Source organism: Bombina bombina, chromosome 4 (genome assembly GCF_027579735.1).
Source record: "Bombina bombina isolate aBomBom1 chromosome 4, aBomBom1.pri, whole genome shotgun sequence".
Taxonomy (NCBI): domain Eukaryota; kingdom Metazoa; phylum Chordata; class Amphibia; order Anura; family Bombinatoridae; genus Bombina; species Bombina bombina.
In genome coordinates, this window is record NC_069502.1 from 487,573,543 (window position 1) to 487,598,321 (window position 24,779).

General features: G+C 37.4%; 1 protein-coding gene across 9 annotated transcripts in view; it reads left to right on the forward strand.

The window, feature by feature from the left end:
- The first annotated feature begins 19,693 nt into the window (after positions 1–19,693).
- MLIP (muscular LMNA interacting protein) overlaps positions 19,694–24,779 on the forward strand; it is an 868,816-nt gene continuing 863,730 nt past the window's right edge. For all 9 annotated transcript variants that reach the window (XR_008402011.1, XR_008402012.1, XM_053710391.1 and 6 more), the window contains exon 1: positions 19,694–19,840. Coding sequence is in view for 2 of the 9 variants with exons in the window: in XM_053710390.1 (XP_053566365.1) it covers positions 19,838–19,840 (3 nt within the window). In the remaining 7 variants the exon portion in view is untranslated. The remainder of the gene's footprint in view (positions 19,841–24,779) is intronic.

Here is a 24,779-nt window from a genome sequence, read left to right on the forward strand (position 1 = left end):
TGTCCCCCAACAGTAGAGCGAATTGCAGGGAATTGGGAGCCCAGTCTCCATTCCCCAGCGGTAGGCTGAGTTACAGGGGGCAGAGACAGTTGGTCCTGTCCCCTAGCAGCAGAGTGAATTACAGGGAATTGGGAGCCCAGTCTCCATTCCCCAGCGGCAGGCTGAGTTACAGGGGGCAAAGACAGTTGGAATCAGCCAATCAGAATCAAGTTCAATCCGATTGGCTGATCCAATCAGCCAATCAGATTGAGCTTGCATTCTATTGGCTGATCGGAACAGCCAATAGAATGCGAGCTCAATCTGATTGGCTGATTGGATCAGCCAATCAGATTGAACTTGATTCTGATTGGCTGATTCCATCAGCCAATCAGAATATTCCTACCTTAATTCCGATTGGCTGATAGAATCCTATCAGCCAATCGGAATTCGAGGGACGCCATCTTGGATGACGTCCCTTAAAGGAACCTTCATTCGTCGGGAGACGCCGGAAGAAGAGGATGGATCCGCGTCGGCTGCTTCAAGATGGACCCGCTCCGCACCGGATGGAAGAAGATCGAAGATGCCGCTTGGATGAAGATGTTTGCCGGTCCGGATGTCCTCTTCTTGCCGGATAGGAGGAAGACTTTGGAGCCTCTTCTGGACCTCTTCAGCACCGGATGCCAGGACGGATCGGTGATACCTGTTGAGGTGAAGACAAGGTAGGAAGATCTTCAGGGGCTTAGTGTTAGGTTTATTTAAGGGGGGTTTGGGTTAGATTAGGGGTATGTGGGTGGTGGGTTGTAATGTTGGGGGGGGTATTGTATGGTTTTTTTTACAGGCAAAAGAGCTGATTTTCTTGGGGCATGCCCCGCAAAGGGCCCTGTTCAGGGCTGGTAAGGTAAAAGAGCTTTTAACTCTATTAATTTAGAATAGGGTAGGGCATTTTTTTATTTTGGGGGTCTTTGTTATTTTATTAGGGGGCTTAGAGTAGGTGTAATTAGTTTAAAATTGTTGTAATATTTTTCTTATGTTTGTAAATATTTTTTTATTTTTTGTAACTTAGTTCTTTTTTCTTTTTTGTACTTTAGTTAGTTTATTTCATTGTAGTTATTTGTAGATATTGTATTTAATTAATTTATTGATAGTGTAGTGTTAGGTTAATTGTAGGTAATTGTAGGTATTTTATTTAATTAATTTATTGATAGGGTAGTGTTAGGTTTAATTATAACTTAGGTTAGGATTTATTTTACAGGTAATTTTGTTATTATTTTAACTAGGTAACTATTAAATAGTTCTTAACTATTTAATAGCTATTGTACCTGGTTAAAATAATTACAAAGTTGCCTGTAAAATAAATATTAATCCTAAAATAGCTACAATGTAATTATAATTTATATTGTAGCTATATTAGGGTTTATTTTACAGGTAAGTATTTATCTTTAAATAGGATTAATTTATTTAATAAGAGTTAATTAATTTCGTTAGATGTAAATTATATTTAAGTTAGGGGGGTGTTAGTGTTAGGGTTAGACTTAGCTTTAGGGGTTAATCCATTTATTATAGTAGCGGTGAGCTCCGGTCGTCAGATTAGGGGTTAATAATTGAAGTTAGGTGTCGGCGATGTTAGGGAGGGCAGATTAGGGGTTAATACTATTTATGATAGGGTTAGTGAGGCAGATTAGGGGTTAATAACTTTATTATAGTAGCGCTCAGGTCCGCTCGGCAGATTAGGGGTTAATAAGTGTAGGCAGGTGTCGGCGACGTTGAGGGGGGCAGATTAGGGGTTAATAAATATAATATAGGGGTCGGCGGTGTTAGGGGCAGCAGATTAGGGGTACATAAGGATAACGTAGGTGGCGGCGCTTTGCGGTCGGCAGATTAGGGGTTAATTATTGTAAGTAGCTGGCGGCGACGTTGAGGGGAGCAGGTTAGGGGTTAATAAATATAATATAGGGGTCGGCGGTGTTAGGGGCAGCAGATTAGGGGTACATAAGGATAACGTAGGTGGCGGCGCTTTGCGGTCGGCAGATTAGGGGTTAATAAGTGTAGGCAGGTGGAGGCGACATTGTAGGGGGCAGATTAGGGGTTAATAAATATAATATAGGGGTCGGCGGTGTTAGGGGCAGCAGATTAGGGGTACATAAGGATAACGTAGTTGGCGGTCGGCAGATTAGGGGTTAAAAAAATGTAATCGAGTGGCGGCGATGTGGGGGGACCTCGGTTTAGGGGTACATAGGTAGTTTATGGGTGTTAGTGTACTTTAGGGTACAGTAGTTAAGAGCTTTATGAACCGGCATTAGCCCAGAAAGCTCTTAACTCCTGCTTTTTTTCTGCGGCTGGAGTTTTGTCGTTAGAGCTCTAACGCTCACTTCAGCCAAGACTCTAAATACCGGAGTTACGAAGATCCCATTGAAAAGATAGGATACGCAATTGACGTAAGGGGATCTGCGGTATGGAAAAGTTGCGGCTGAAAAGTGAGCGTTAGACCCTATTTTGAGTGACTCCAAATACCGGCGGTAGCCTAAAACCAGCGTTAGGATCCTCTAACGCTGGTTTTCACAGCTACCGCCAAACTCTAAATCTAGGCCTTGATATGTTAATCTGTTTTACCTGTGAATAGACAATTGTTTTCTTGTGTTTGATTGTTTAATTGTTTATGCAATGTATCTTTATTGTACCCTGTAAAATTCCATTTTCCTCTAGCCTTGGAGATAGTTGGATTTCTTCCCAATTATCTCCAGGATAGGGATGAGGGGTTCACTGGTACCAAGGGGAGCGTTTATGCCTGAGCCACTGTGATTGGCTAATGTACTATACTTGTCCACCAGTTGGGAGACCTGCTTAAATACCGGGCATGTAGCCCTCAATAAAGAGATTCTTGTTTTACCCTTAAGACGGAGCTTGGTCTCATGTTTGGGGGGGATTTACTGTATGCTGTTAGAGACTGATTGCCAGGAGTATAAGTCGGTTGGGTGCTTTCCCTGTTCGTCTGCTAGCAGCTATTCGTGAGGTTCCAGTTCGGGAAGTTGGTGTTCTGCAGTAGCTGTGTGCAAAGAGGTCCGTTGCAAGTGGTGGCAGCAGCTGGATCGTTCCCACAACCAGAAGGACAGCTACAAGAGACACCATTCTGGGGATTTACAAGTTGGGGGCAACGCATGTCCCAGTACAGCGACATTAAAAGCAACAGAATGGAACCAGCAGTGTTATACGAGGAGGAGGACCTGGATGGCCAGGATGCATTAAGGAAAAGCCTCTGGTACCAGGCCCTGGATAATGCACAATATCAGCGGGGTGAGTGTCCTCCCAGTGAAGAGCAGTAGTTGCAGAAAAAAGTGGCCCTGCGGATGCCCTTCCTGGGAGAGAAACCACTGGAGGAATGGGTGAAGGAACTAGAGCACCGGGTATGGCAGGAACTATGGCTGGAGGATGCATACCAGGCGCTCTGGTGGTATATGGCACAGTATATACCCTGGACAGCCGAGCATGACAAGCCAGAGGGAGAGGAGTTTGATGGTCCTGACTTGTTATGGGAATCCTTTGCAGAGCCTGACTTCGGGAGCCCTGTGCAGGCCAGACTTCAGGACATTTTCTATCAGAGGGAAGCTAGGCATGACTGGGATGACCCCTGTGAGGTAGAGCAAGATCTGGCTCACCTAGCAACCCTGGAGTGGGAATTGGAGCAGGACTACTGAGATCTCTTCCACTCCATTGGGAAGGCTCAGCAGGACAGCAAGGTGACAGACCCAGGTCCAGACCCATTCAGCTCGGAAGATATTGTAGTGATTTACTGGGAAGGACGCCAGGTTGCAGGTGGAGATGGGACCAAGGTCTCTCCAATGGTCCTGCAGGGAATTGGGAGCCCAGTCTCCATTCCCCAGCGGCAGGCTGAGTTACAGGAGGCAGAGAGAGTTGGTCCTGTCCCCCAACAGTAGAGCAAATTGCAGGGAATTGGGAGCCCAGTCTCCATTCCCCAGCGGTAGGCTGAGTTACAGGGGGCAGAGACAGTTGATCCTGTCCCCTAGCAGCAGAGTGAATTGCAAGGAATTGGGAGCCCAGTCTCCATTCCCCAGCGGCAGGCTGAGTTACAGGGGACAAAGACAGTTGGTCCTGTCCCCCAGCAGCAGAGTGTGTTACAGGGAATAGAGAGCCTAGTCTCCTTTCCCCAGCAGCAGGACTCGGTATTGGGAGCGGAGACAGTTGGTCTCCCTCCCCCGCGGCTGGAAGTATGTATGGGAGAGGAGCTTGTTACCCCTTCTCCCCAGCAGCAGCTTGACATACCCAGGGGAGACAGTAAGCCCCACAACCGTGCAGACTGGACCGTGGTCTCTGCACTTACAGCAGAGGGGGTAGGGATGGTCGGTCCTGTCCCCCAGCAACAGGGTTGTTTAGCCAAAGGGGAGACAGTTGGTCTTCCCCTCCAGCAACAGAGCTGTGTATCTAAAGGGGAGACAGTCGGTCTCCCCCTCCCACCACCAGGCTCCCACCAGGCTACTTCTGTTGTAGCGCTGGCACCAGGGCATGGTACTGCTGGTCTCTGCCCACTCAGCAACCCACAAAGGCAGCCTACCAGTCCCCCGCACAGCCGTGGTGAGGCACCTGGACATGGACAAGTTTCTCCTCTACCCAGGTGTGGTAACCATTTATTGTGGGTGGGCTGTTCTGCTGATTGTGTTTTGTGGGTGGGTTGCTGGACTAAGCAGGGCACTAACTGGCAGGAGGTCAGATGCCCTGTTAGTCTGTTTGGAAAAGGGGAGAGATGTGATGAGACCAATCTCGCCACTGTGCATTGGAGGGCCTGTTATGGAACATTCTTTGGGCTGGAGGTACATGGGCTTAAAGATACCCAGAGACTGCATGACAATGTGGGATTTTATATTCTGGACACCCCATGTACTTTCATAACTCTGTCTTATGTCCATGTCACCCTGTATCCATAAATACAGGATGGGTACAGGGTGTGAGTGCCCCTTGTGGGAGCAATTGTTACTCTATAAACCAAGTGGGCATAAAGGACTTTATAATTAATAAGAGCTGTTATTATATTCTGTAATAAGATGTATTTTATTTTCGTTTGTAATCTGATTGTGTCTCAGGAGTCTGTCTGGGTAAACTGATTGTGTTCCTATGTGATAGACTGCCCAACATCAGATTGTCTGAGTAAACTTTCTTCCCCAGTTAATTAACTTGATATGTTAATCTGTTTTACCTGTGAATAGACAATTGTTTTCTTGTGTTTGATTGTTTAATTGTTTATGCAATGTATCTTTATTGTACCCTGTAAAATTGCATTTTCCTCTAGCCATGGAGATAGTTTGATTTCTTTCCAATTATCTCCAGGATAGGGAGGAGGGGTTCACTGGTACCAAGGGGAGCGTTTATGCCTGAGCCACTGTGATTGGCTAATGTACTATACTTGTCCACCAGGTGGGAGACCTACTTAAATACCGGGCATGTAGCCCTCAATAAAGAGATTCCTGTTTTACCCTTAAGACGGAGCTTGGTCTCATGTTTGGGGGGGATTTACTGTATGCTGTTAGAGACTGATTGCCAGGAGTATAAGTCGGTTGGGTGCTTTCCCTGTTCGTCTGCTAGCAGCTATTCGTGAGGTTCCAGTTCGGGAGGTTGGTGTTCTGCAGTAGCTGTGTGCAAAGAGGTCCGTTGCAAGTGGTGGCAGTGGCTGGATCGTTCCCACAGCCAGAAGGACAGCTACAAGGGACACCATTCTGGGGATTTACAAGTTGGGGGCAACGCATGTCCCAGTACAGCGACATTAAAAGCAACAGAATGGGACCAGCAGTGTTATACGAGGAGGAGGACCTGGATGCCCAGGATGCATTAAGGAAAGGCCTCTGGTACCAGGCCCTGGATAATGCACAATATCAGCAGGGTGAGTGTCTTAGGTGCTTTCCCTGTTCATCTGCTAGCAGCTATTCGTGAGGTTCCAGTTCGGGAGGTTGGTGTTCTGCAGTAGCTGTGCACAAAGGGGCCCGTTACATATATGTTTATTTTTAGGTATATATATATATATATATATATATATATATATATATATATATATATATATATATATATATATTTAAATGCTTAAATATAGGTATAGATATATACAGATATATATATATATATATATATATATATATATACATATATATATATATATATATATATATATATATATATATATATATATATATGTAGGAATATCTATTTTAAAATGCATTGTGTACAAAAACATTGGAATGTGAAATATGTACAGTAAATACATAGTTAAACACTTTATTAAAATGTATAATTTTAATATGTTTTCAGCTACTTAACTGCAAAGGGCTCAAAATGCACTTATTTATATGTCTATATATGTATACATATGTATGTGTTTATATGTGTCTTGCTGTATATTTACTGTACATATTTCACATTCCTATGTTCTTCTACATGAGGGTATATACACGGTAGATGGGGTAATGAGGGTTTTTCTTGTCTTGGATTCATTGTGCTATAAATACATTTGATAAAAGAACCAGTAAGGTTCACAAACGTCATGTACTTTTATCTTTTAGATATATATTTAAAGGGACATAATACTCATATGCTAAATCACTTGAAACTGAAGCAGTGTAACTGTAAACAGCTGACAGGAAAATATCACCTGAGCATCTCTATGTAAAAAAGGAAGATATTTTACCTCACAACTTCCTCAGCTCAGCAGAGTAAGTTCTGTGTAAAAAGTTATACTCAGCTGCTGCTTAGCTGCAGTTAAAAAAAACCCAAAGAAATTAACATCAGCCAATCAGTATCAACAGTGCTGAGGTCATGAACTCTTTTACTGCGATCTCATGAGATTTCACTTAACTCTCATGAGATTTCATCCTTAAACTGAATAGGGAAATAATATGAGTGTGCACGAAAGCTCACTCCCTTAACTGTCCCAGGACAGACATACTGATTTGCTGCTTAAAAGTCCTTTGCAATAGGGTGTGGCTACTGAGGAACTTTTGAGGTAAAATAACATAATTTATGTAAGAACTTACCTGATAAATTCATTTCTTTCATATTAGCAAGAGTCCATGAGCTAGTGACGTATGGGATATACATTCCTACCAGGAGGGGCAAAGTTTCCCAAACCTTAAAATGCCTATAAATACACCCCTCACCACACCCACAATTCAGTTTAACGAATAGCCAAGAAGTGGGGTGATAAGAAAAAAGTGCGAAAGCATATAAAATAAGGAATTGGAATAATTCTGCTTTATACAAAAAAATCAAAACCACCACAAAAAAGGGCGGGCCTCATGGACTCTTGCTAATAAGAAAGAAATGAATTTATCAGGTAAGTTCTTACATAAATTATGTTTTCTTTCATGTAATTAGCAAGAGTCCATGAGCTAGTGACGTATGGGATAATGATTACCCAAGATGTGGATCTTTCCACGCAAGAGTCACTAGAGAGGGAGGGATAAAATAAAGACAGCCAATTCCTGCTGAAAATAATCCACACCCAGAATAAAATTTTAATGAAAAAACATAAGCAGAAGATTCAAACTGAAAACACTGCCTGAAGTACGTTTCTACCAAAAACTGCTTCAAAAGAAGAAAACACATCAAAATGGTAGAATTTAGTAAAATTATGCAAAGAGGACCAAGTTGCTGCTTTGCAAATCTGATCAACCGAAGCTTCATTCCTAAACGCCCAGGAAGTAGAACTGACTTAGTAGAATGAGCTGTAATCCTTTGAGGCGGAGTGTTACCCGACTCAACATAGGCATGATGAAATAAAGATTTCAACCAAGATGCCAAAGAAATGGCAGAAGCTTTCTGGCCTTTTCTAGAACCGGAAAAGATGACAAATAGACTAGAAGTCTTTCAGAAAGACTTAGTAGCTTCAACATGATATTACAAAGCTCTAACAGCATCCAAAGAATGCAATGATTTCTCCTTAGAATTCATAGGATCAGGACATAATGAAGGAACCACAATTTCTCTACTAATGTTGTTAGAATTCACAACCTTAGGTAAAAAATTCAAAAGAAGTTCGCAGCACCGCCTTATCCTGATGCAAAATCAGAAAAGGAGACTCACAAAAAAAGAGTAGATAATTCAGAGACTCTTCTGGCAGAAGAGATGGCCAAAAGAAACAAAACTTTCCAAGAAAGTAATATAACGACCAAAGAATGCATGGGTTCAAAAGGAGGAGCTTGAAGAGCCCCCAGAACCGAATTCAAACTCCAAGGAGGAGAAATTGACTTAAAGACAGGTTTTATACGAACCAAAGGTTGTACAAAACAATAAATATCAGGAAGATTAGCAAACCTTCTGTGAAAAAGAACAGAAAGAGCAGAGATTTGTCTTTCAAGGAACTTGCGGACAAACCTTTATCTAAACCATCCTGAAGAAATTGTAAAATTCTCGGTATTCAAAAAGAATGCCAAGAAAAAAGATGAGAAAGACACTAAGAAATATAAGTCTTCCAGACTCTATAATATATCTCTCTAGATACAAATTTACGAGCCTGTCACATAGTATCAATCACAGAGTCAGAGAAACCTCTTTGACCAAGAATAAAGCGTTCAAACTCCATACCTTAAAATTAAGGTTTTGAGACAGAAAGACTGGTCTTAACGGAAGAGTCCACAGCTGGCAAGAGGCCATCCGGACAAGATCCGCATACCAAAACCTGTGAGGCCATGCTGGAGCTACCAGCAGGACAAACGAGCATTCCTTTAGAATATTGGAGAATACCCTTGGAAGAAGAACTAGAGGCAGAAAGATATAGGCAGGATGACACTTGCAAGGAAGAAAATAATGCATCCACTGCCTCCGCCCGAGGATCCCGGGATCCGGACAGATACCAGGGAAGTTTCTTGTCTAGATGAGAAGCCATCAGATCTATTTCTGGGAGTTCCCACATTGAACAATCTGAGGAAATACCTCTGGGTGAAGAGACCATTCGCCCAGGTGCAACGTTTGGCGACTGAGATAATCAGCTTTCCAATTGTCCATACCTGGGATATGAACCACAGAGATTAGACAGGAGCTGGATTCCGCCCAAACCAAAATTCGAGATACTTCTTTCATAACCAGAGGACTGTGAGTCCCTCCTTGATGATTGATGTATGCCACAGTTGTGACATTGTCTATCTGAAAACAAATGAACAACTCTCTCTTCAGAAGAGGCCAAGACTGGAAAGCTCTGAAAATTGCACAGAGTTCCAAAATATTGATCGGAAATCTCACCTCCTGAGATTCCCAAACCCCTTGTGCCGTCAGATACCCCCACACAGCTCCCCAACCTGTAAGACTTGCATCTGTTGAGATTATAGTCCAGGTTGGAAGAACAAGAAGCCCCCTGAACTAAACGATGGTGATCTGTCCACCATGTCAGAGAGTGTCGTATAATCGGTTTAAAGATATTAATTGAGATATCTTTGAATAATCCCTGCACCATTGGTTCAGCATACAGAGCTGAAGAGGTGGAGGTAGGTGGCGCAAATGAATGCTGATTCCCTGTGACTACGTGTTACTATCCTGATATACTGGGTTATATAAGTATCGCTTCGAGTATAAATTGCTACGTTATAAATGCTATTGATCTCAACTATTCTATTTGTGTGACTAAGTATTAATAATATACTCCTTACATAAAATAAATGCCAATATGCTGATGATAATAAAACAATTTATTAAATCTTAAAATATATATATGTATACACTTTACACAATATTGACACCGGTGTCAGAAGATACGTGAATTTTAAAAGAAATATAAAATGCTTCGAAGTATTAAGTACATAAAATGACGATAGAAATATATAAAATGATAAAAGGATATTAATACATTGAAGTAATTTTATGCCACATTGAGTTGCAGTGTTATTGACATTCGGTCTAAAAACGTTTTAACCTTACAGTTTAGGCCGGGTATGCGTGATGGTTCACTATATTATATTATTGCGGATAGTGCTGTATTTTATTACGCTTTATAGTACCTTTAAGTGTATCCGTCTGATGACACTTTGTGCGTTGGAGAATACTGCGGTTAAATATATGCCGCTGTTTGATTCTCTTTAGTGTATCCGTCTGATGACACTATTTTTGTTGGAGAATGCTGCGGTTAAATATATGCCGCTGTTTGATTCCCTTGATTCCTAGGTGAGTCGTGATGTTTGAGCGTTCTAGCGGTTAAATATATGCCGCTGTGATGACTTATTGCAGTCTAAGTTCCACCTGCAGTAAGCGAAGGATGATGATAATCTTCGTGGTGATTCACACTGACGTGTGAATATTTCCTGCGGTTCCCGTGACCGCTTAATGTGTTGTCGGTCAGTGACCGATTTAGCTCTTTAAAGGATGTTGGTTCCTGATACTTTGTTCGTGAGGTGTGGGATCTTTGCCGCTTCAGTTGTTTGTTCTTCTGCCTCCGTTTGCTGCCGGTCAGTGACCGGTCCGGCTGAGTTCTTTGAAGTTTTTGGATGGAGGTGCTGCTCTTGTGTCCTGCAAATCCATGTGAGGGTGATCGGGTATCAACGCGTTTCGGCTTCCAAGCCTTTTTCAAGATACCTGATGAGTAGATTGGCCAGCTATTTATACCTGTTTCGGTTAACTGTTAGACTGCCAGTAAGAAATTATTATAATTTTCGCTTCTAGTCAGTTTTAACGTCATTATGAATTGGTTCTGGGTAAATTATCTTATATACAAATTTTACAGATATTCGTACTTTATCATTTGTGGATCTTCAATTTATTATTGTGCACGATATTGCAACTTGGCTGTAAGGAATATGTTATTAAACATATATCTAGATTTTGGGATATATTCCATACAGACACATTTTTTAGAAATTTTATACTTTGTGGTCTGTGAAAATACATTTATTGTTGTGCACATTTTGATATGGGTTAATGCGTACCTTAGGTATTTCTGGCTATACGCTAGTTTGTTTTGAGGCGTAAAAAATCATTATTGGCGTAAACTTTAACTTTGGGTAAAATTTAAAGGTAAAATTTAAAGGTAAGATTATGGGTTAGGTTTAAATATGATATTTAGTATTTTGAAAATTGTTTTAGGGTTGTGGTTATGGGTCGACCAATTATTCTATGGTGTAGATTGTTACTTTATTAACTTATACATATTTTACATATCATGAGTTTGTTGGTCAGAAGTTATAACACCTAGAATTTCTAATGTGTGACTTATTCTTAGTGGACGGGTTCTAACATATATGTATCCCTAACTAAAAACTGTTGTTTGATTGTGGAATTGGTACATCATTAACTCCAGGTTTGGAGTATTGGATCGTATAGCAATGAACTGGTTTTTATAGCTATGGACTAGTACATCTTTAACTTTGCGTCTGGAATGTTTGGAAGTGTCTTTTATATTATTTCGTATGTCTAATAAATATATGACTATTGTGTAATCCGGATGTAGTTAAGGTCCATAGATAATTTGGTTTGGGGTGTACTACAGGATGGCGTTTAAGTCCATTTCACTGTTTAGACCTTTTGGGTGTAGAGTACCCACTTTGAATATTAATTTGGCTTCTTGGTGTAAAAGTTTTTTCCCTAGATTGCCTCCTCTGCTGTCTGGTTTAATCTTTTTAATGCCCCAAAATAACATTTCATTTGGGTTTCCTTTATGGCATGTTTTGAAGTGTGCGTATAATTTTGTGTTATCTCTTTCTTTTTCAATATTTAGGATGTGTTCTCTCATCCTATCCTTCAACTTTCTACTTGTTTGGCCTAAGTATTGAAGTTTGCAATTGCATTCTATTAGATATATGATATTGTTATCCGTGCATCTGATGATGTCATTTATTTTTACTTCTTTATTTGTCACAGTTGACCTGACTGATTTAGATTTGGTGCTGTGTTTACAAGATTTACACTCATGGCATGGGAAAAAACCCAGATATGGTTTCATTATTAAGGTCTCGTTGGATAGTGTGGTATTTTTGTTGTTTGTACTCGCTAGGTGCTAGGATATTTTTCAGACTTGTAGCTTTTCGATATATAATATCAGGATGTTGTTTTAATCTTTTTCCAAGGATAGGGTCACTTTTTGCAAGATGCCAGTGTTTCTTTATAATGTTTTCTATCTGTTTGTGTTGGCTGGAATATGTGGTGATAAATGGAATGTGATATGGGTCTCTGTCCTCATGTTTCATCATGTTATTTTATAGCTACATTGACTACAAAAGTTGCCACCATACAAAGTGGAAGAATAACATACCAAAAGGACAGTACTCGAGAATAAGAAGGAATTGCACCAAAGTAACTGACTACGACACACAAGCTGAAATTTTAGACAAGAGATTTGCTGAAAAGGGATATCATCCTAAAATTCTAGTAGACACAAAAAAACAAGTCAGATCAATAGATAGAAAGGACCTTCTGGAGGATAAAAATAACATGATGAAACATGAGGACAGAGACCCATATCACATTCCATTTATCACCACATATTCCAGCCAACACAAACAGATAGAAAACATTATAAAGAAACACTGGCATCTTGCAAAAAGTGACCCTATCCTTGGAAAAAGATTAAAACAACATCCTGATATTATATATCGAAAAGCTACAAGTCTGAAAAATATCCTAGCACCTAGCGAGTACAAACAACAAAAATACCACACTATCCAACGAGACCTTAATAATGAAACCATATCTGTTTTTTTCCCATGCCATGAGTGTAAATCTTGTAAACACAGCACCAAATCTAAATCAGTCAGGTCAACTGTGACAAATAAAGAAGTAAAAATAAATGACATCATCAGATGCACGGATAACAATATCATATATCTAATAGAATGCAATTGCAAACTTCAATACTTAGGCCAAACAAGTAGAAAGTTGAAGGATAGGATGAGAGAACACATCCTAAATATTGAAAAAGAAAGAGATAACACAAAATTATACGCACACTTCAAAACATGCCATAAAGGAAACCCAAATGAAATGTTATTTTGGGGCATTAAAAAGATTAAACCAGACAGCAGAGGAGGCAATCTAGGGAAAAAACTTTTACACCAAGAAGCCAAATTAATATTCGAAAAGGTCTAAACAGTGAAATGGACTTAAACGCCATCCTGTAGTACACCCCAAACCAAATTATCTATGGACCTTAACTACATCCGGATTACACAATAGTCATATATTTATTAGACATACGAAATAATATAAAAGACACTTCCAAACATTCCAGATGCAAAGTTAAAGATGTACTAGTCCATAGCTATAAAAACCAGTTCATCGCTATACGATCCAATACTCCAAACCTGGAGTTAATGATGTACCAATTCCACAATCAAACAACAGTTTTTAGTTAGGGATACATATATGTTAGAACCCGTCCACTAAGAATAAGTCACACATTAGAAATTCTAGGTGTTATAACTTCTGACCAACAAACTCATGATATGTAAAATATGTATAAGTTAATAAAGTAACAATCTACACCATAGAATAATTGGTCGACCCATAACCACAACCCTAAAACAATTTTCAAAATACTAAATATCATATTTAAACCTAACCCATAATCTTACCTTTAAATTTTACCTTTAAATTTTACCCAAAGTTAAAGTTTACGCCAATAATGATTTTTTACGCCTCAAAACAAACTAGCGTATAGTCAGAAATACCTAAGGTACGCATTAACCCATATCAAAATGTGCACAACAATAAATGTATTTTCACAGACCACAAAGTATAAAATTTCTAAAAAATGTGTCTGTATGGAATATATCCCAAAATCTAGATATATGTTTAATAACATATTCCTTACAGCCAAGTTGCAATATCGTGCACAATAATAAATTGAAGATCCACAAATGATAAAGTACGAATATCTGTAAAATTTGTATATAAGATAATTTACCCAGAACCAATTCATAATGACGTTAAAACTGACTAGAAGCGAAAATTATAATAATTTCTTACTGGCAGTCTAACAGTTAACCGAAACAGGTATAAATAGCTGGCCAATCTACTTATCAGGTATCTTGAAAAAGGCTTGGAAGCCGAAACGCGTTGATACCCGATCACCCTCACACGGATTTGCAGGACACAAGAGCAGCACCTCCATCCAAAAACTTCAAAGAACTCAGCCGGACCGGTCACTGACCGGCAGCAAACGGAGGCAGAAGAACAAACAACTGAAGCGGCAAAGACCCCACACCTCACGAACAAAGTATCAGGAACCAACATCCTTTAAAGAGCTAAATCGGTCACTGACCGACAACACATTAAGCGGTCACGGGAACCGCAGGAAATATTCACACGTCAGTGTGAATCACCACGAAGATTATCATCATCCTTCGCTTACTGCAGGTGGAACTTAGACTGCAATAAGTCATCACAGCGGCATATATTTAACCGCTAGAACGCTCAAACATCACGACTCACCTAGGAATCAAGGGAATCAAACAGCGGCATATATTTAACCGCAGCATTCTCCAACAAAAATAGTGTCATCAGACGGATACACTAAAGAGAATCAAACAGCGGCATATATTTAACCGCAGTATTCTCCAACGCACAAAGTGTCATCAGACGGATACACTTAAAGGTACTATAAAGCGTAATAAAATACAGCACTATCCGCAATAATATAATATAGTGAACCATCACGCATACCCGGCCTAAACTGTAAGGTTAAAACGTTTTTAGACCGAATGTCAATAACACTGCAACTCAATGTGGCATAAAATTACTTCAATGTATTAATATCCTTTTATCATTTTATATATTTCTATCGTCATTTTATGTACTTAATACTTCGAAGCATTTTATATTTCTTTTAAAATTCACGTATCTTCTGACACCGGTGTCAATATTGTGTAAAGTGTATACATATATATATTTTAAGATTTAATAAATTGTTTTATTATCATCAGCATATTGGCATTTATTTTATGTAAGGAGTATATTATTAATACTTAGTCACACAAATAGAATAGTTGAGATCAATAGCATTTATAACGTAGCAATTTATACTCGAAGCGATACTTATATAACCCAGTATATCAGGATAGTAACACGTAGTCACAGGGAATCAGCATTCATTTGCGCCACCTACCTCCACCTCAGCTTATTTCTATAAAACATTGGGATATAGTTTTATAAGGTGTGCATTATTCCCCTCCTTACTTACAGTCTAATCACTATCCCAAACGCACATACAGAGCTGAAGAGGTCGCATGTGAAAACGAGCAAAGGAGATCGCATCTGATGCGGCAGTCCTAAGACCTAAAATTTCCATGCATAAGGCTACCAAAGGGAATGATTGTGACTGAAGGTTTTGTAAAGCTGATATCAATGTTAAACTTCTCTTGTCTGACAAGGACAGAGTCATAGACACTGAATCTTATCTAGAAACCTAAAAAGGTTACCCTTGTCTGAGGAATCAATGAACTGATTGGTAAATTGAACCTCCAACCATGAACTTGAAGAAACAACACAAGTCGATTCGTATGAGATTCTTCGAAAAATGAGAAGACTGAGCAAATACCAAGATATCGTCCAAATAAGGAAATACCAAAACCCTGTTCTCTGATTACAGAAAGAAGGGCACCGAGAACCTTTGAAAAAAATTCTTGGAACTGAGGCTAGGCCAAACGGTAGAGCCACAAAACTGGTAATGCTTGTTTAAAAAGAGAATCTCAGACACTAAAAGTGATCTGGATGAATCGGAATATGCAGATACACATCCTGTAAATCTATTGTAGACATATAATGCCCTTGCTAAACAAAAAGCAGGATAGTCCTACAGTAACCATCTTGAATGTTGGTATCCTTACATAACGATTCAATATTGATAGATCCGGAACTGGTCTGAAGGAATTGACCTTCTTTGGTACAATGAAGAGATAAAATAAAACCCCAGCCCCTGTTCCAGAACTGGAACTGGCATAATTACTCCAACCAACTCTAGATCTGAAACACATTTCAGAAATGCTGAGCCTTTGCTGTGTTAACTGGGACACGGGAAAGAAAAAAATCTCTTAGCAGGAGGCCTTAACTTGAAGCCAATTCTGTACCTTTCTGAAACAATGTTCTGAAACCAGAGATTGAGAACGGAATTGATCCAAATTTCTTTGAAGAAAACGTAATCTGCCCCATACCAGCTGAGCTGGAATAAGGGCCGCACCTTCATGGGTACTTAGGAGCTGGCTATAGATTTCTATAAGGCTTGGATATATTCCAAACTGGAAATAGTTTCCAAACTGATACCGCTCCTGAGGATGAAGGATCAGGCTTTTGTTCCTTGTTGTGAGGAAAGGAACGAAAAAGACTATTAGACCTAAATTTACCTTAGATTTTTTATCCTTTGGTAAAAAAGTTCCCTTCCTTCCAGAAACAATTGAGATAATAATTTAATACCCTGGAAAGAAAGGGAAAGCAAAGTTGACTTAGAAGACATATCAGCATTCCAAGTTTAATCCATAAAGCTTTTCTAGCTAAAATAGCTAGAGACATATACCTGACATCAACTCTAATGATATCAAAAGATGGTATCACCAATAAAATTATTAGCATGTTATAGAATAATAATAATGCTATAAAATTATGATCTGTTACTTGTTGCGCTAAAGCTTCTAACCAAAAAGTTGAAGCTGCAGCAACATCCGCTAAAAAATATAGCAGGTCTAAGAAGATTACCTGAACATAAGTAAGCTTTTCTTAGAAAGGATTCAATTTTCCTTAAATAAAGTACTATCTGCCGTAGGAACAGTAGTACATTTAGCAGGAGTAGAGACAGCCCCATAACCTTAGGGATTTTGTCCCAAAAAACTCTAATCTGTCAGATGGCACAGGATATAATTGCTTAAACGTTTAGAAGGAGTAAAAGAATTACCCAAATTATTCCATTCCCTGGAAATTACTTCAGAAATAGCATCAGGGAGATTAAACACTTCTGGAATAACTACAGGAGATTTAAAAACCTTATTTAAACGTTTAGATTTAGTATCAAGAGGACCAGAATCCTCTATTTCTAATGCAATTAATACTTCTTTAAATAAAGAAGGAATAAATTCCATCTTGAACAAATACAAAGATTTATCAGTATCAGAATGATGATGTTCATTTAAAAATTCATCTGAAAAAAGAGAAGTTTTAAAAGACTTTTATGTAAACTAGAAGGAGAAATAACAGACATAGCCTTCTTAATGGAAAAAAATAAAATCTCATATGTTTATCAGGAACACTCTGAAAATTAGATGTTGACGGAACAGCAACAGGTAATGTAACAGTACTAAAGGAAATTTTATCTGCATTAATAAGTTTGTCATGACATGCAATACAAACAACAGCTGGAGAAACAGATACCAAAAATTATAGCAGATACACTTAGCTTGGTAGCTCCAGCACTAGACAGTGATTTTCCTGTAGTATCTTCTGACTCAGATGCAACGTGAGACATCTTGCAATATGTAAGACAAAAAAACAACATATAAAGCAAAATTGATCAAATTCCTTAAATGACAGTTTCAGGAATGGGAAAAAATGCCAAAGAACAAGCTTCTAGCAACCAGAAGCAATGAAAAATGAGACTAAAATAATGTGGAGACAAAAGCGACGCCCATATTTTTTAGCGCCAAATCAGACGCCCACATTATTTGGCGCCTAAAATGCTTTTGGCGCCAAAAATGACGCCACATCCGGAACGCCGACATTTTTGGCGGAAAATAACGTCAAAAAAATGACGCAACTTCCGGCGACACGTATGACGCCGGAAACGGAAAAGAATTTTTGCGCCAAAAAAGTCCGCGCCAAGAATGACGCAATAAAATGAAGCATTTTCAGCCCCCGCGAGCCTAACAGCCCACAGGGAAAAAGAGTCAAATTTTTGAAGGTAAGAAAAAAATGATTAATTCAAATGCATTATCCCAAATATGAAACTGACTGTCTGAAAAATAAGGAAAGTTGAACATTCTGAGTCAAGGCAAATAAATGTTTGAATACATATATTTAGAACTTTATAAACAAAGTGCCCAACCATAGCTTAGAGTGTCACAGAAAATAAGATTTACTTACCCCAGGACACTCATCTACATGTTTGTAGAAAGCCAAACCAGTACTGAAACGAGAATCAGCAGAGGTAATGGTATATATAAGAGTATATCGTCGATCTGAAAAGGGAGGTAAGAGATGAATCTCTACGACCGATAACAGAGAACCTATGAAATAGACCCCGTAGAAGGAGATCACTGCATTCAAATAGGCAATACTCTCCTCACATCCCTCTGACATTCACTGCATGCTGAGAGGAAAACCGGGCTCCAACTTGCTGCGGAGCGCATATCAACGTAGAATCTAGCACAAACTTACTTCACCACCTCCATCGGAGGCAAAGTTTGTAAAACTGAATTGTGGGTGTGGTGAGGGGTGTATTTATAGGCATTTTAAGGTTTGGGAAACTTTGCCCCTCCTGGTAGGAATGTATATCCCATACGTCACTAGCTCATGGACTCTTGCTAATTACATGAAAGAAATCTTTCTTTTTTACATAGACATGTTCAGCTTTTTACAGCTATGCTGCATCACAAGTGTTTCAACATTTGGGTATCATGGCCCTTTAAGGCTAAGTTTTATATGAAGAAGTCCAGTGAGTGCTTTTCTGAATAAGAAATATTTGAATAATTATTAGCTCCTGGAGGTTGGCATTTGTTACATAGAGTGTATCTTATGCAATAGAATGCGCTCACTAACTCGGCCACAATATCTTTTTACTTTGAGCACAGTTAGCGCGAAAACAAAACAGTAATTTAGTATGCCACCTATTTCCCTCCACCTTCTAGTTATGGGTATTCCAATGTTGAAATATGACTTTCCCTACATTCCAGTGCTGACCTGTTTGCCCGTGCACAGTTACTCTTCTTCAGATACCTGTTTTCTTTCCTAGGTTTCATACTGGCAACACCCATAATGTATATTTTTTAACAAATGTCTTAACAAAACAAATAACAATTTTGTGTTTCTTTTTAGTAGGTAACAGCTTCATGCTTCAGGATTATAATTGAAAGAAACAATCTGTGAGTATTGGCACTAGAAAGACAAACTTACCATATTGTCTGGAATTCAGAAATTATTTTCTACTAAAAACAAGAAAAAGATTGTGACCAACTACATTATGTTTTAAATGCGTTTAAACTGTCATTTCACTTTGTTAGCCCATTTAAAAGCCTATTGAGTATTAATTATCTTATCTCCTATGCTGTGGTCAAACAGAGATAAATATAAAGAGCTTTTGCACATATTGACCAATCACGGTGCATCATGTTGGGGGATTAAAACTCCATGTATAGAGGAAGAGGAAAAACAACAAAAATTTTAAAATTTCAATTACAAGGCAAAAACTTGCAAAAATAATAATGAAAGTGCATTTTACTTTTTTTTCAGTTTCTCATGAACATTTAAAATTGAACTGTATTTTTTCAGTACCATACCCAAATATACACAATGAAAAGCAGTACAGGTTTGTAAATATAACATTTAAATTCTTACTTTTATATTAATATAAATCTGCATTTTATATCCTTATAAAAAAAAACATTGCAAAAAAAATACAATTTTGATAGATAATTTGACTTTTCATAAATTGGCTCTGAAGCCAGCTGTCTGCTTTCTACTGGGGAGCTCTGTTTACAATTTGTGTAGATCTATAAATGGAAACTTTAGTTGACAAGAAGTTATCTGTAGGACAGCCTGGTATAGTTGTGCTGCAGTTTACAAAGAACTCTAGTATGCAACAAGTTCGAAGATGATACTATTTTCCTAAGGATCTATCTCTGGTGTTTGGAATTTGAAAATCATAAAACCAAAACTCCACTGAACAACACTAAGAAAGGAGATTATGGTAAGAGAGATTTCAAATAAGAAATATAATTATCTATGGGGATTAGCAAAGCAGCTGCACTTACTTAGGTTGACTGTGTATATAACTTTTTATTTTGTTCTTGCCAGTGACCTTGCTGTTTGCAGCTGGTGGAACACGGTTGCTGACATAGAATGTTTGTAACACATTATTCTAAAGTACTGTATGAAGTCTATCTGCAATGTATTTCTTTTCCTCTTATCATGGATTATTATATTGGGTATATTATGTAGACCATTAAGAATAACATTGTTCAAGTGCAGAAAACTAGATTTCTAAAAAAAAGCTTGAGTGTCAAAAGGATAATAAAGTATATGATTTTGGTTTTCTGTTTTTCCAATGTAGATAGAGCAAACAATATATGCATTGAAATTATGTTTATTTAGAGATATCAGAGCCCTGGGGAAAGAAATAATCTAACGATAAAGAAAGCTGCTTTATACCTTCACCATTCTAAGCTTCAGATATTTTTTTCCGAGAATTGTCTCTCTTAGCTTTACAAATACTGTGTGTATACATATATTAAACTCATTCATGTACAACAAAAGAAGAGCTAGGCAGAATAGAGTACATTTTAATATTGTGAACAGTTTGAATGTATTTTTTCCACATAAAATCAGCTAATAAAAACATCTAATAGATAGAAAATAACAAAAAAAAATGTTTACTTTTTAAATAATTAAATATCAACATTAAAAATGTATGCATTTGCCCATTATTTAAATCAAACCATTGTTTGGCCATTTCTTCAAAGTTGCTTTTGAAGCCTGTGATATAAAAGAATACCAGTATTGATGTTTGCAGTTGAAATTCTTGTTACCATAGTTACTGCATCAGTTTAATAGATTAATGTATCTGCTGGTTTAGTCTTTGCTATTGGACAAACGTGAGTCATAACTGTAGGATGACAATGTAGCTTAAATATCTTTTAAAAAAAAAAAAAAAAAGTACTTTAAGATAGACTAAATTTGTGCTTTGCAAAAATTATATTTATTTCAAACAACATTGAGAACATTAATTAAAGGGATATGAAATCCATTGTTTTCTAAGAAATCTAATTGTAATGTATGCAATGTTTTATTAAATATTAGTATATGATACAGAAGTGTAAATTTCTATTTGGGTGCATACAAAAAATTGTGCTGAATTATGTGCATGTTTTTGAAAACACAAAACAAGAGACCCATTTAATAAATAAATTAATGAAAAATGTATTTGACAAAATATTTTTTTTGCTGATTTCTTAAGTCTGTTACGCTAAATGCTTTTTTTGCAGGTGGGAATTACTTCAGATTTTACATTTTACAATATACCATAGTTATACATACATGTCTTGGTCAGTGAAGTGATTTCTTGGTCCGCAATAAGTATGTAAACTTCACTTTTGTTATTGACAATCATGACCCAATTAACCCTTTAAAGACTGGGTTACTTTGTCTACATCAGAACAACGTTCCGATGTAAACAAATTGAAATCCTGCGATCGTGATTTCAATGATAGGATCAGTTAGGGGGCGTCCCTATGACGCTAGGGGCGCCCTCCAGTCCGCAATTGCATAGAGGAAGCTCCATTGGCTTCAGGACGTTCTATTCCATCCTAAAGCCTGATGTGGTTAGGATGGAATAGAACGCCATAACGGCCTTAGAAGTTTAAAAAAAGTAAACATTTGAAAAACAAATATTGTTGCTGCTTCTGGCTTGTAGCAGTAGCACTAGCTATTACTTAAGCTGCACTTCTGCTGCCCAGAAGTTGTTCTCTATAGGAAATTGCAGAAAAACTCATTTCCATTAACAGATGAATTTCGAATTTTGACCCTGTGAATGGATAGAAGACAAAGCAAAACCTTTTTATTTTTTTTCCGTGATTGAGTCTTCTAAAACAAATGTTTTTGCATGTCATTTTCTATGATAAAATAAACATTTTGCCACATCTGACATGATTTACTGATATAATGAAATACTGTTTAAACCTTTTCAGAATTTATATGACACTAATCTTTATCACCATAACAATAAATGTCATATCTGCTGTACCACGTTTTTTTATCATTTATTTATGCAAAGAGAATAATTAAAAGATTAATTTATAAAAGGTCATCAGAGTTAAAAAGTGACTTATTAATGATGGTATTCGAGCTTTAGTAAAATATTGTCAGTTAATTTGTCACTTTACTGCTAGTTTTATTTATTTTTCACTACTTCATCTGTATCCCTAAAATATATCTAATATCATTAAAAACAATAAGAAACATAAGCATCACTATTGCATGTTAGCCTTTTTTTCCAAGCAGAACATTTTAAACTATAGGAATGTAAAACAATTTGGTAGACAGATAATGTTTATAAGGCTTTGTGTATTACTTTTGTGACAAATAATGTAAGAGAAAATAAGCCTAAACTGAATTTCAGTTTGTATAAATATGGCGATTAAACAGATATCAAAGTCAAAATTAAAAGTTAATGAATCTAATACAGGGAACAATTTAAAAATATGATTTGATTTTTTTTCTGTAATTAAAGGGTCACTGAACTCAAATTGTTTTTTTAATGATTCAGATAGAGCATGCCATTTTAAGCCACTTTCTAATTTATTCCTATGATCATTTTTTCTTAGTTCTCTTGCTATCTTTATTTTAAAAAGAAGACATCTAAGTTTTTTTTTTATTCAGAACTCTGGACAGCACTTTTTTATTGGTGGATGAGTTTATCCACCAATCAGCAAGAACAACCCAGGTTGATCACTAAAAATGGGCCGGCATCTAAACTTACTTTCTTGCATTTCAAATAAAGATACCAAGAGAATGAAGAAAATTTGATAATAGGAGTAAATTAGAAAGTTGCTTCAAATGTCATGTTCTATCTGAATCACGAAAGAAAAAAACTGGGTACATTGTCCCTTTAAGTTGACCTATTTCTCCTAGTAGCTTTTGTTGAAATGTACCTCCTTTCCATAACAGCACATATAGGTAGGTTTAAGGGTGTTGCGTGTCTTCAGCACAGTATGGCAGCTGTGTTTACAACAATGTTTGAAACAATGTTATGCATATAGTTTTCAACACACGTACATGCTCCAGATCCTATCTAGATCCACTCTCATGGAATAAGGAGCTTATTTTCAGCAAATGATAGCAAGAGTAAGAGACCAATTTAACAATAGATCTAAATTATATTTTTAGATTATAAATGCTAGTTTGTATGTGCTCTAAATGTAATGGATCAAAACCATATATCCCAGACTTTTGGTTGCAACATTTTTTTTGTGAGAGTGCAATTGATGTGCAAAGAACATTGAATTCATACGATGTAGTGAAACAGATGGAGGTCCAGACTGGTGAGATAAGTGCTTGTTGATTGATAGCAAAAAAACTTGGTATTATATTTATCCCTTTGCTATAAACAGAAATGATGCAACTAAAAATAGTTTGACACCTCTATTTTTTACAAAGGGTTACTACTTTTCATTGGCACACATTTAAAAAATACTCCAAGAGCCTAGATCTTTGGGTTTAATGCACTTCATTTAAATAGACAGAAAACAATATATTATGCTGTGATGTACATGACCTGATTTCCTTAAAGGGAAATGAAAACCAAAACAATTATTTTGTGATTCAGACAGCGCATACAATTTTAACATGTTTGCTTCCTTCCCATCATATACTTTGTTGAAGAGATGGTGTCAAAAACACTACATGACAGGAAATAATGCTGCCATCTAGTGCTCTTGCAAATGGATAAAATTATTGTAAAACTGCTGGCATATTGTGCTCCAAACACATGCACACTCCTTAGCTTATGTCCATGCTTTTCAATAAATGATTCCAAGAGAATGAGGAAAATGTTATCGTAGAAGTAAAATTAGAAAGTTGTTTAAAGTGTATGCTCTATCTGAATCTTGATAGAATTATTTTGGGGTATCATTTCCCTTTAAGAAAGAGCATCACAAAGAGTAGTTTTATCTCCATCATTATTGCATGTCTACTTTACTCTGTAAAATGTGCTTTTTTGATAGACAGCAGGTACAGCCAGTCAGATGCCATATTGAAAATCTCATTAATTCTCACATTGTTCTTTTAAAGTGGTAATATTGTAAAACTACTCATATATATGTATATGTGTATATGGAGAGCACCAGTGCTTATTGTTTTTTTTCTCAATAGCCAGAAGCTAAAGGAAAATGTAAAAGTAACCAAAAAAAGTATCTTGCACCCATTGGGTATGGAGTCATTGTATGAGACAAATAACATCAACAATCTTGATTGCAAAATTTCTTTAATTGAGATAATAAGGAATGTTTGTACTGATAGACTGTGTGAGACAAGAAAATGTGTTATGTGATTTCCACAAGCCAGATATCCCTAAGGGAAATGCAATTCTCCCTAACATTTTATATCCCCAGAAAAGAACACATGCTAAATATCAGTAATAATATTATGCACAGAGATATTCTTTTCTGCTCATATTTTTTTTTATTTTTATTATGAAGAGAGTTTATGCACTGTTATAAAAAAAAAATAATATTAAATAAATATTTGTTTTCAATTAGAATGACTAAACACAGGCAACAACTGTAGTCCAGCACAAAATGCACATGCTACTTTGACTGTGAAATTAAAAGAGACTCCTTGCAGGCCAAGAAAGTACCATTGGTGCAGCAGGTGCAGTGGTACCAAGAGAAACAACGTAGAATAAGGAGCGCTAAGGAAAGGCAAAAGAGTACTGGAGTATGATGTAACAAAATGTATTAATTCTCATAAAACCTCTTCATTAAAATTACTTAGAAAAATACAATCATATATCTAAAATCAATTCAGAATAGTGCAAAGTGGAATATGGCTCATATGATAAAGGGACATCTACCTTAAAGGGACAGTCTACCATAGAATTGTTATTGTTTTAAAAGATAGATTATCCCTTTATT